Source organism: Centroberyx gerrardi, chromosome 6 (genome assembly GCF_048128805.1).
Source record: "Centroberyx gerrardi isolate f3 chromosome 6, fCenGer3.hap1.cur.20231027, whole genome shotgun sequence".
In the NCBI taxonomy this organism is placed as follows: Eukaryota; Metazoa; Chordata; class Actinopteri; order Beryciformes; family Berycidae; genus Centroberyx; species Centroberyx gerrardi.
The window spans coordinates 27995940-28009453 of NC_136002.1; the positions used below are offsets into that span (position 1 = coordinate 27995940).

General features: G+C 44.9%; 1 protein-coding gene across 1 annotated transcript; it reads right to left on the reverse strand.

Moving 5' to 3' along the window:
* Window positions 1-2325: 2325 nt before the first annotated feature.
* On the reverse strand, window positions 2326-7163 carry tmem91 (transmembrane protein 91). Its single transcript, XM_071912504.2, has 3 exons — window positions 6741-7163; window positions 4445-4591; window positions 2326-2481 (listed from the first exon to the last, which is right to left on the reverse strand). The coding sequence occupies exons 1-3, from the start codon at window positions 7161-7163 to the stop codon at window positions 2326-2328; spliced, it is 726 nt and encodes a 241-aa protein (XP_071768605.1).
* Between the last annotated feature and the right edge of the window lie 6351 nt (window positions 7164-13514).

Here is a 13514-nt window from a genome sequence, read left to right on the forward strand (position 1 = left end):
GTTCAAGATGATGTGCAAATGAAAGGCGGAAAGATGAATGTCAAACGAGTGCATTTATTGGGATTCAGGTTTTTTTTTCTTTTTTGTATTTACATATAATTTAATACAAGGATGTGAACTGGGAAAGTACAGTATATCTCATATACTAATATATTCATTTGCCACAACCTTTGACCTTTATCGCCTCACATGAGTTCTGCGCCTCACTGCGTCCGTTCGTTCTCCATATGAGTGAAATCTTAACAAGCCGAGACAGATCTGACCAAGGCCCATCTCATGAAAGCACGATGGGTAAAGGTGTTCATGATGATCATCCAATCTACATTAAATGCTTCCATATAAATTACAAATCCATTGTGGTGATTCAACTGTAACAACAAAGGGGGTTTTGCCATCGACACAAATGCCCAGTGGAGACAGGATTGCTTAGGATTGTCAGAACTGGACGACGGACGGTGTTTAGTGCGGTTTCATCACGGCACACCAACAGTGGACGTCGACAACATTTAGACGCTGAGATTTCACAGGTTGTCAAGTGCTTACATAGATTGGTAGTAGTGACCATCACCTATTATCAACTCAGTCTTGATACAACACTGGTTTTGCGGAACACAAAATATTGAAATTAGAAATCAATAATGGGTGATCCAACTCTGGATTCTATAAAACTATACATCTAAATAGAAAACGTCTTTTTTTTTTTAATTTCCTCAGTGGGACTTCCCTTGTTCAGCGTTTTGTTTATGGCACATGTAAGCTCAAACCAATATGGCAAGAGTTTTTATTTATTTATTTGTTTTTTTTTATCAAAGCTATTCTTGCAATCAGTCAAGACCAAATGAATGAAGTTGAAGCTCGGAGCAGGTTTGACATGGCAAAGTGCAAACTCACCATGCAGGGTGTTTTTTTTTTTTTTTTTTTTGCTGTGACCAAAATTAACTTTTAACTCACTCATGCATCAGATGGACGAGCGCTGCGTGTCTCATCCAATAGGGTCATCGGTTGCAACATTTTGCCCCGGGTCATCAAAACAAAAAGGGGTGTTAACAGTGTTTGCCTACGCACGGTGACACGTCTGACTGGAACACTTCGTTCTCTAAGTTTGCGTTACTGAAAGCAGCGAGTGTCTTGAGGATTTCAAGTCCTGTGTGTTGGGGAGGAGAAAATAGCAGAGTCTATATTTGGGGAGCGGGGAGCAGCGTCCCGGTTGCTTCTATTAATGGAATAATTCATACAAGCTTCCCCCAGAGTTCTTCCCATGTACTTGCACTTTCCTCTCAGGTCTGCTCCGCTCTGTCTGTGTCATCGCTTCCTCGCGCTCTGTCTTGAAGCGCTTCCTTTATTCCTCCATCCTGAGACACAATGTTACACTTTTGCCAACTTGCATTTCCCTTTTTTAAAACTCTTGAACACATGATTTTTCTGAATAACATTATGGCACTATATTTCATTTAGTAGTTTTGTGTGTTTTAACATAAAGGAACACAGCAGAAACAAAGCAGAATCAGTCCTATCTGCAGGTGAACGGTGTGTGAGTAACGTTGCGTTTAAGCCCCAGGGAACAGGGATTGGTGGGTGTGTTTGTGCGGTGGCTCCCTGTGGGTGTCCCGCGCTAGAGGTGGGCCTCAGGCGGCTCGTCAGACCCTCCCGCAGCGAGGTCCATCAGGATTAGCTGCTGCCACGTCCTTGCTGTGCCCTTCTCGTAAATCTGCAGACTCCATCACCGATGCCACCTCTTCGCTCCTCCCACCGCAGACAGGACCGCACACTCCCTCCCTCTCCCTCCACCTCCCATTACTCATCCAGTGTTTGTGATGGTGAGATATCTACAATGCTGTGATAACGTCCGCTTTTTGTTTTTTAAAAGCTTTACATGTGATGAGTTTCAACATGATATACCCACTGTTGGGGGGAAAAAAGTGACACCTATCCGTACAAAATGACGATTACCACAGAATTAAAAGATGGAAGCTAACTTAAGTCCTTGGTTGACAAACTAATAACACTTACAGACTGAATCGTTTATATTCTAGGTTTTTCTTCATGTGTGACGAACATCCTTTGAGTAATTCCTCCTCATCATTGAATTATGTCCTAATCCAATTATGAGTGATTATGATCAATACACTGCTCTCCAGCTGTGTTTGCACAGTCCAGTCTAGGCTTCTCCATCTCTGTGTAGGTGAAACATGTATCCAGACAGGGGTGGAAGGACAAAGATTGTGATTATTTTTACATTTCCAGGTGGTGTGATGATGGCGTGTGGTGATGTGTATGGATGCGTGGGGTCTACTTTTTTTGTGTATCCTTGCGCAAGGGCTGCTTTTATGGCGGTTTCCCAGACAGGTAAGAAATGAGCGCAGCGATGGCGCAGATGTACGTTATGATCCCAAACACAATGGAAAGCACTGAGAGCCACAGAGCCTGGCGGGATGCCGCGTTCGCCCCCTGAAAATCCCCCTGAGCCGAAGCCTTGTTGGTCTGAGAAACAGAGGAGAGAGGAGAGAGGAGAGAGGAGAGAGGAGAGAGGAGAGAGGATGAAGGAGAGATAAGGATTAGAGGGGGGGGGGAAAAGAAGAGAGAAGGGCATTAGTCATCATTTGTCAATGTCCTCCCTAGCCTCACTTTCCCCTTCCACTCATTCCATTCACACGCTAAGCCCATATTATGCTCCATCTCTGAATCACACCCAGCACTTGAGCCTCATTCATCACTTTCCCTTCCTTCCTTCCTCTCTCCCTCCGTTCCTAGTCCTTGTCTTTGACTCTGACCCCTATTTTAGGTTGCACACAACACTATTGGAAATCTATCACCTTGGGGCTGCTTGTTATGACTCTAATTAAACCTTAACGAAGGCCATTGATCTGATCAAAGGGCCTTTGCAGCTTGCTGCCAGTTAGCTTTGCAAAAGCGTTAATGGGATTTCTCTAGCAGGATGCCTATATCAACTAGGGGCCTCCTGTGACTAGAGATAGAGGTGTTTGGAGCTTTCCACAACGCCGGTGGTAATGGTGACTGATGGAATAGTTGGTGCAGTAACGTTGCCTTTATCCCTTTGACCTGCTCCACGTTTTCACAACCTATTATGCCCTAAAAGAGATTTATAACCTCAGCAAACCACTTGACATTTACGTTTGAGAGAAAATAGCACTTTCAAAGGTGCCTCAAGGTATCACATCTCACCTTCATCTTTGTGCATTTACCAATACATAGCATCTGCTGTAGGCAACCCTTCCACCTGTGGAGAAGCCTAGCTTGGACGTTATTAGAGGAAAGGGAGGTGGGTGAGAATGGGTACAGATATTTGTTTGCTGGTACAGTTTCTCTGGCTGTTTGTTGGTTTCTGGAAGGCTATATTGATTTCTTAATATGTTGGCGCCTTTTGTGTGCCTGTATGCTGTCTGACATAATGTTTGCTGGTAACACGGTTGCTGTGGGTATGTCTTAGTAGCATGTTTCTTAGGATATTGATTTTTCTTAACATGTTGGCTTGTTAGCCTTTGGTTGTTTGTAGCATGCTAGCTGACACATTGTTTGATAGTAGCATGATTGCTCTGGCTGAAAAGAAAGGATATATGAAGTATGAATATCTTAAGACAGGAGTTATACATCTTATGATAGTATAGATATGGTAGACAGAGTGAGCAGTGATACACTGTTCTCAGCTCTCGGTATAATTATTTGCTGCTACAATTTGGTTTCTGAACTACTGAGCAGGCCATTTCAAGCCAGGAGATCAGCCGTCCATTTAGTTAAAGTTATTTTCCTACCAAGATGTGTGGTGACAGAATACTGAATAATTGTTGGTAGAATAATTGTTTCTGAACTGAAATCATTAGTGTGAGTATGAGTAATGTTGGGAACTGGGGATAAGTGTAGGTACTGCTAGCTAGTGCTGAGCCTTCTGGAGGTGCTGTAGGTCTAATTCAACAAAACATGTGTGATGGGAGGAGACCACTTGACCCCAGTGAGCCACGCTCACACACCCAGGATTGTAACATCAATTCCTGTGTATTGGTAAATTCATGGGTGTTGATTCATGCTTTTGTGTGTTGGCTCACACCCCTGGAAATTATTTGTGAATCTAAAATGACCTAAATGTGTGAAACCACAGCTGAACTGTGCCACACTGCACATGACCACATCCTGTCTTGGCCAATCCTTGCGCTTTCCCTGTTTGCATTGTCCAGTTTTGTGCTATTTCAAAGCTCTGGTGGCATAATCCTACAAATCTATGTGTAATCCCTCCCTGTCTAAACCCCAAAGCAATTCCATAATGTCCACACTTGTATTTAAGACACCGTTACCTGTTATTAGTCTAGCACACACACACACACACACTGCAGGGAAAAACAGGAATGATACTTTAAGTTTAACATGCAAAGTCACCGTGAACTACAGTGCCAGTTTGTATTTTTGTCAGCTCAGGATTGAGTGTGTGTACCTTCTGCGATAGGTAGAAGGCAGCGATGCCCAGGGGCCAGAAGCAGCAGAGCATGGAGAAAAAGGCCAGACCCAGGTAGTCCTGAGGGATCATCAGAGGGAAGTTGCTCTCGCTGTCTGTATCACTGAAGTCATCACTGGATGAGTCCTGGGGATGCAGACGGGATGCAGTTAGGTAGCGTTCAATAACCGGTTAGGAGAAGAGTTAGACCTAATGTGGCGGTGTGACGTCGTTGAGTATTATTCCTTTAATAACAAAGATGAGTATGATCTAACCTTGCTTGCAGAAACACAAACTTAATGTTTTATGGAAAGTTAGAAAAATATGGGCTTTTTTTTTTTTTTGTTATGTTGTTTACATGTCCTCCGGAACAATTGGAAAACTTTGCTGGTGCCTGTAAGATAATGTGACTGAATGGGGTTAGTCTGGATGTGCACTAGCTCTGCTGACCGCAGGCGATTCATGACTCATACAGTTTTCTGAAACGGCTGCATATTCAATCTGGCTTCCTCTCTCACTCTGACCCTGTCATATTACTCTCCTTGTGTTATTTCCTGCGCAAAATAATTGTGTATTTTCCAAAGATGCGCATTATGAATAATTCAGCTCCCGTAACATTTGAGCAAATGCCTCATACACCAGCACCCATATACCAGGAAGCCTTTCTTTCTCTGCTTCTGAGATTAAAGGAGATCAGACAAGGGGTGAACCAGAATACAGCATTACACACAGTATTTTAAAGATTAGTTCACAAGGTTATTTTGACGGGTCTGATGTCATTCACTGTGCATGTCTGCCCTGCCGGTCTGGAAATATTCTCTGATGTTACAATTGATCCGTCTTGTCTGGAATTATTCTCTGATGTCAGGATTGATCCGCCCTGGGCAGTTTTTGTTGACATGAAGCAGTTACGGTGGCGGCTCTCATCTCTGAGGAAAAGGGGAAATCTCATCATCGGGCAGAAAGCCAAACACCTGCTCATATGCAAAGTCACTCGGGACGGGACCGTCCTGAATGACGTCCTGAGGTTGTCTCTGCTGCTCTGGGATCATACAGTATTGATCAGCTCCATACTGGAAATTCATCATGGAGAGATAAAGGGGCTCTGGAGCCTGTTTGACTCCTCTAACTGTGTCTTGGCTTTTGAAGTGAAACAAAGGAGATGGAGGCGTTGTTTTGTGTTTCTTTGAGGTCAATGCCAGGTTAAATTCCCACGGGCCAGCGCTTTTGCATCACTGCGCCACGGCCAGCATTCACAATGAGTTTGAAAAAATGTTATTTCATGTGCTGCTCTTTTGTCCTTTTGGAGAAAACTCTTAATGACTATACTAAACTTTGTGGCTGAGCCATTGCTCTTGGTTTTAATGGTGCGTGATATTATATGCATTCTTGTGTGTGAGTGTGTGCGTGTGTGTGTGTGTGTGTGTGTGTGTGTGTGTGTGTGTGTATGGGTGTTTGTCCACATACTTGTGTTCTTAATCAGATGAAGTAATAATCATAAAACAGCCTTCAGCATTGCGGTACACAGTGGATAATTGGTCCTATTCATTTTACCTTGCTGAGAGACTTTCCATAATAATATAAATAACTAGTAGATATTTATACACCCTCAACTCCGAACACTAAACTAGTCTGACATTTACAGCATATTCATATTTATGTTGACTTGCTATTTTTCACAACACATCACGTGACTCTCATAAGCGTCTTAAAGCTAATTTACATTTCACTCCAGGCTGGGCTTTGTTCAGTGATCTATGAAATAGACCTGGCATCCTCTATCGCTACTGTAGTGTCATTACCTGCACCACAGCAGGAAGGGAGCTTTATGTAATCTGCCTTCTTGACAGTAAGCATTCAATTGCTGCCTGCCCTCAAATGCATCGCTCATACGTCTATTTTAAGTTCCTCTCTGATTCCCAAATTCAGTCCCGAGAATAAAAGAACCTGTCTTCCTTTTAATGCAGCACTCCCTGAACCAAACTGCAACAAAAGAGGAGCTGGAAGAAATATGATGATCAGATGTGATGATCAGCAGTGTGGTATTGATTCTCCTCTCTATCTTTCTCTTGGGGCATCACAACATCAGCAGGAGGAGACTGAACTGTCTTGTTTTGTGGCAGACTGCTGCGCACTGTGTTTCTTTTTACATGAGCAGTTTCTTTTATTTTCTCTGCAGTTCTGCCTGTGTTGGTTGATGTTACAGTGTGGAAATGTGGAAACTGTGTTTATTGTCAGAACACAAGAAATTCAAAAAGTTTTCAACATCCTGTCAGTGGGAACCGGGGAGTCTCACCTCAAAGTCGGGAAGCAGGTCGTCCTCGTCGTCCAGGCTGTAGGACACGCTGTGGAAGTCCTGCGTCTCTGCCAGCAGCTTCCTCTCCAGCGTGGAGCCGGGGTGGATGTCCACAAAGGTGGTCTCCAGGTAGTCCTTGCTCAGCAGGGAGTCTGTGTGGCCCCAGATGGGGGCCGGGGGGTAGAAGGACTCTAAGGTGCGTGGTAAGGAGCAGGGGTCCAGTAGCTGCTGCTGCTGGAGCTCAGGACGGCCTCCGCAGTAGCTCCTCCACGCTAGAGGAGGGTAGGCCCGGTCCTCCTCACACCTCACCAAGATGCCCTTGAACAGTCCTGCGGGGGCGGGTCCGGGCCCCGGCCCGGGTGCCCCGCTGTTCTTGGGGCTGTCTCCCAGGAGAGGGTGCTCCAGCTCATCCAGACTCTCCATCCCTCTCTGTGAATACCAGCCGCACAAGAGGCCACCGCATCAACAACCAAATGCAATCTGCAAATCAACCTGCAGAGCCTCTCCCTGAAGAGCGTGCGATGGGTTTACGCGAAAGCGGCTGCTTTGGTGGATTTAGCGGCACAGTGATAATCCATCTTTAATCCAATTCTTTAATTTTTCTCTTATTATAGGCCTTGCTTTCCAGCCCAACAGCACATGCCAGGTTCATGATAGAGTGAAATACTCTTACTCTGCTAGTGCCAGCTCTCTGCTTTGTGCTGTGGGAGGTTGTGCTGAGGTTGCGTTGAAGGGGATTCAAGCTCTTCTCTTTCCCTCACATGTCATGAGCTATTTGTTCCAGGGCTTGATGGCTCAGGGTTCGCCGCTGCCATTTCACATGATTGAGTGTGTCAGTGTTCATGAATATGCTAATGTAGGCTACTTTCTCTCACATACAATATGGAAATGTCAATTCCGATGATGGAGGACCTTGATTAGCACAAGACAGAGGCTATGAAAAACATTGGGCAACGGGTTTTCTCTCTGATTTGCCCTCAGGACCTCATGGAAACTGTCTCTTGCAATAAAATATCAAGTCTTAATCTGAGCACAGTGTCATGGTATTATTGCGCACGCCTTGGACATCAATCGCTCCCCTCTAGGGTAAAAATACTTTTGGATGGAAATGGGCAATGACTCGGCAGTTGAGAAACAATCATAAAGAGAATAACAAAGAAGATTTTCAGTCCGTCATGACGTACAGACTTTTGTTTGTTCCTCTGCACTGAAACTTCCTCCAAAAGCAGGCCAGAGGCAGCGGCCCTTCAGATGACTGAGCTGACACACAGTCGGGTGTTTTGAGGCTTGAGTGTTCACTGCGTCAGACAGCAGTCAAACTAGCGCTGCAATGAAGGGATTGGGGCCATATTTCGAGGGCAGTTAATCTGTAAAAGCAATGAGGCTCCAGAAATAGAAACCTACGGTGTGTTTCTGTGGGTCAGCAGGCCCGCGAACACGCCTGCTCCTCCATTGTTGCCGCGGGAAGTGATAATGGAGAAATCAAAGTCCTCCGGTGCTGATTTATGGCTGTGAGTTTGCTGCTCGCCACGGCAGCGCTCCTCTGGGACATGTATTTTTAATGCACCCCGTCCGCCTCGAGAGGGTCTCATTCGGGACAGGCGAGGAGTCGGGCGGCGCTGTATCCACCGGGCCGCTTACCAATCCGCCTCCGACGTGGTGCAGGGCTGTCGAGAGGAGAGCAAGGTCACACATAACATTTAGACTCCACAGCTTAACTCTGCTTCCCTGCGCACAGCATCCTGTCTCTGATAGCTGCACTGCTACCAACGCTCCTGGTTGGACCACAGAGTTGTTCCCCTACACACACACACACACACACAAAAGATAAAGGGCATAGCAGGATGGCCATGTGTTCAAGGGAAAAGTGCATCTGCCCGAGTGCTTCGTAACACAGAGGACACCAGCCTGAGGGAATGACAGTCCTGAGTCACGACTACAGATCTGCAGCCGCTGACTGCTCCGCTGATATGGAAGGATGTTCTCTGCAGTCGAAGCGCTCAGAAGTTAACAGGCTTGTGAAGATGCGACTGGACTGAAACTACAGCGACACGCCTGATTGAGAGCTAAAAGGTTAGATAACAGTTTACTTTACACATGCCTTGTTCCAGTGGATTAGTGTGTATTAATCCATGGAAAAGTGTTGTAAGTACACAGTAACCCAGTGTTAGTTAGGATTACACCAAGTTTTTGGGAGATCACAGACACCAAAACCATCCATCTGTCCCTGCTGGTGTGCCATGCTAACACTTTAGCTCATGTTGAGTGATAGAAAGTGATTAGTATTACACTACTTGAGAACTTGTAGTAGCTCCAAAGCTAAATTGTAAGTAATGTTAAATGAAATGCAGCTAAGTGTGCCAGTAGCTGCAATTTGTTTGATTGGTAAAATGTACATAAAATGTGATATAAAACTAACACTGTTTTGAACAATCTATCTATTTTTACTTCCTCTATTTCCATAGGAATGAAAGTGATGGGCAGTGGGAGAGTGTGTACAGCTAAAAATCACAAATACATGGTTGAATACAAGGTTGTTCACCTGAAAAAGTTCCAAAAATAAACCTGCCTACATCAGCTATATTGAGTTAATATTTCTTTTCTTTCTTTTTATTTATGAATGTACAGTCCGTATAATAAAAACCAACTTAACAACTTTTTATTACTTACTTTATATACGTATAATGCTAGTTGCCTACTATCACTCAACATAGTGTATGCTAAAGTGTTAGCATGGAGCACTGGAGTGAATGATCTACCAGGGACACATGGATGATTTTAGTGTGTATGTTGTCATCACTAGGTCAGTTAACCATTGGACCAAAATTCCCAAAACTTGATGTATTCCTTTAATGTAATACACAATGTAAGTACAAGCAATTGCATCATGTACTTACATTACATTACATTACACTCTTAAAAGTGCATTATCTATTAGGGACCTCTATAGGTTAATGCACAGGTTAATACACAGGAATAAGGCCTTGGTAAAGTAAATTGTGACCAATACTTCAGGTATCTGCTGCCTGGCACACGAGTCTGGAAAGCGACGTGTTTTAGAGGAAGGTCTGTCCCTTGGCAGTTTCTGTGAAGAAACTGCCAACTCAGCGCCATATCTCTCCACGGGACACACAGGCACTTAGGTTATGACAGACAGGGCTGGCAGGAGCCTCGGACACTGGACACAGGCCGCACCGTAACTCCGTGCATCCCTAGTTACTGCAACACTGCAAAACGGCCCGAGCATAAACACAATAAGAGAGATACCCCTGCTGCAAGAGCACTGCAATAGTAATGATGTATTATGTATGTATAGTATAGTACCGTATGTATTATGTATTTATACCGTTTTACACATTGATTATAACATTTTACAGGTTATAACCTCTAATCGGGACCTTTTGTATGCTCACCATCTCCAATCAAGTAGTTATTTAACTGGTATATGCATATATTACTGAAGAGTAAGACCTTTTCTAATGGGAAATGATCCCTATACAGTTTTTCATTTTGTATTCTTTGTATATTCTACTCAGTTGCTTAGAAACCCTGTCAGCTCCACTATCAGTAAACAGCCAAATGGGTATTTATATCTTTTCCACTTATGTTTGACATGGAAAATGGAAAGGGGCTCGTGGGAGGTGTGGTCAAAATGTGCTGCAGTATCTGCTATGCATAAGAGAAAATCTGTAGGCTGGAAGGATGGAAGGAATGCAAGAAGAAGTGAGATCATATTTTAAGGGTGCTAAAGATTACTCTCATCGTAAACCTTGAATTATTTATATGCACATCCACATGATCGAGAAACTGCCGTGTAGCACGGAAGTGAAAGTGACATCTCACTCGGTGGTGCTAAATAAAATAAATAATTTTGAATTAATGCGTTCCAAACTGGGAAAATCTAAAATTAGAAAATCACGGAGCGGAGGAGAAAGTGCTATTGTGAGCTGACAAGTCTGAGGAGGGAAACAAAAAAAAGGAAAAGTCAGTGTATTGTGCGTCATGGCTCTTTTCATTTTCCCCTTAGAATAGAATAAGTGTCGTTTTTTTTTTAACAAACTGTATAATGTCTCATCAGTTAAGTATTCATCCTTCACTGTCTCCAGATCAGCTCAGTGACTTGGAGTTGCATGCTTCAATGCGCTGCACCGAAAACCCTCAGAATAATTGGTGGCTGTGGTGCTGAGGGCTGCATTCTGCTCTCCTCCGCTCCGCTCTGCACGCTGTTATTGCCCCCCCCCCTCCTCTCTCTCTCTCTCTCTCTCTCTCTCTCTCTCTCTTTCTCTCTCTCTCTCTCTCTCTCTCCACCGTCACCATTATGGAGGGCTAGTACCTCTCATACTGAACAAGCCTAGTGATCATTCAACACACTCACTGACGTCAACAACGGCTCGGAGCAAGCTGTCTCCGCCTCCAAACACTTACACTCCAAGACACACACACACACACACACACACACACACACTTGTGCTCACACACACACACGCACGCATCCTCCCATACGGTACATGCGGTTCCTACACACTCATACTCCCTTGTGTATGCAGGTGCACACACACACACACACAGAAACAGATACACATGCACACTAAACGTTTGTAACACCTCATTGGCCTCCCCTCTCCTCTGCTCGCCCCTCCCTCCGCCACAGCTTCATTCCAGGAGAGATGCACTCAGCTTTATTATACCACCCCCCCCCCCCCACACACACACACACACACATACCCCACCCCCCCCACCCCCCACCCACCTCTGCCCAGCCTCCATAAAAAGACTTCTGTCAGCTGTATTATAAGCCTGCCTCCTTTTCTGATTCTGCAACGCTCATAAAACATCCAGTCAGGTAGAGGGAAGGTTGCAAGGACGGCGCCGCAAATCACCGCCGACACTTTTACAGAGAGAGCTCCTCTTCTCTCCCTCCCTATCTCTCTACCTCAGTCTGCTGCTCTGTCACACACACACACACACACACTTCCGCCTGACCCCTTCCCCTTACTTTTACCCCTCTTCTTTTGCCTTTCATCTGACTCCTTTCCCTCTCCGTAATCCACCCACACTGCTGGGTCCTTCAAAACGGTCACAAAGCCGCTCTGTGCGAAGCTTGAAACTTGTCTTTCGATCCAATTTTTTTTTGACTTGCCGTATAAAAAGGAGGCACGCTCTTAAGAACTGGAAATGTGCAACCAAAGAGAAATACCGCTTTAAAACTCCCATCACAAAAGCAGAGAGCTGTTCTTGCCGGCTCTTATGCTGCTCTTCAGCTACGCTGCAGCTCTCATCACACACACACACACACACACACACACACACACACTCTCTCTCACACACGCACACAAACTCACACGCACATATACTCTCCCTCTCTCTCTCTCTCGCTCTCTCTCACACAGACACACACACGCACATATGCACAGTGCTGGAAGTAATTGCTGTAATTTTTCAGCTGAGATGGATCGTGGAGATGCAGAGACACAGTGAGCACACTCATATAAAAGTAATGGTAGTGTGGTCGTGAGAAACTGTAGAACTGTAAAAAAAAAAAAAAAAGAAAAAAACCCTGTAGGCTTTAATAAAAAGACACGATGAAGAACGACGATATCAGGCTGATAAGACCGGCGCGGGCTGCCAGATACGCCAAACAGAAATCTGAAAACCCAAGTGGCAGTTAAACGTCCCTATTGATTTCATTTCCAAAAGCCTTTTCTCATTCTGTGTGGAGGGAGTGACGAGAGACGAGAAGAAGAAGAAGAAGAAGAAGAAGAAGAAGAAGAAGAAGAAGAAGAAGAAGAAGAGCTGAACAGAAAAGATAAGCAAGAGACAGGCGAGGATGTAGAGTGTGCTGCACGTAACATCATGTTCCTATGGAAACACATTCACTGTAGAATGGAGTATTCACTGCAGGATAAATGAAGCAGAGGCTAATTTGCCATTTCAGTGCTGTTCCTCTGCTCCGCTTGATAACTGCACGGGATAATTCCAGCGTAGCCATGCCTTCCAGTCAGGTTCTGTACTGTCACATTAGCAGACTCCAAAAGGACGGATAATTTCCACAGAATTACTCTATAATAACAAATGAGTGCAGTCACGCTCGGCGCTGGGTTCGCTTTACTTCTGAATCCCCTGTGCAGAATGTGTGTGTGTGTGTGTGTGTCAGCGTGAGCTCATTAATCAGTCCTCGGTGTGCCCCGCTCTAACCCCGGAGTAGTACACACACACACACACACGCGCACACACACACACACACACACACACACACACACACACACACACACACACACACACACACACACAAACATACAGTCAGTAATTCCTTTGCAGCCCTCCAGCCTGTGCCTCCTTCCTACACACACATAACTACACACACAAACTCATACACACACACACACTGAACATTGAAGTCCCTTGCATCACTTCGCCCCTTCAAAAGCACACACACACACACACACACACACACACAAATGGCCACACAAACACACACAAACACACAATAAGCAATTCCTCTGCAGCCCTCCAGCCCATGCCTCCTCCATGCACATAACCACACACATGCACACACATTACGGACACACACACACACACACACACACACACACTCTGCTCGCACAGCTGGTGCCAGTGTGTAATGAGGCCTGGGGAATGAGAGAAGTTACCCATCTGAAATATGTGCAAATGGCTCCACTGTCACTGCAGAGTGTGTTGTACGTTATAGGGAATGGACTGTTATGTGCGTCTCCGAGCATCATGGGAAATATTGACTGACTAGATCCTACAATG

Bases quoted from the DNA above. Each gene is read 5' to 3' on its own strand.
- tmem91 (XM_071912504.2), bottom strand. From the start codon at position 7,163: ATGGAGAGTCTGGATGAGCTGGAGCACCCTCTCCTGGGAGACAGCCCC. The intron at 4,592-6,740 runs GTGAGACTCCCC...CTGCATCCCCAG, and splicing joins ACCTGCTTCCCGACTTTGAG to GACTCATCCAGTGATGACTT. The intron at 2,482-4,444 runs GTACACACACTC...TCTGTTTCTCAG, and splicing joins CCTTCTACCTATCGCAGAAG to ACCAACAAGGCTTCGGCTCA.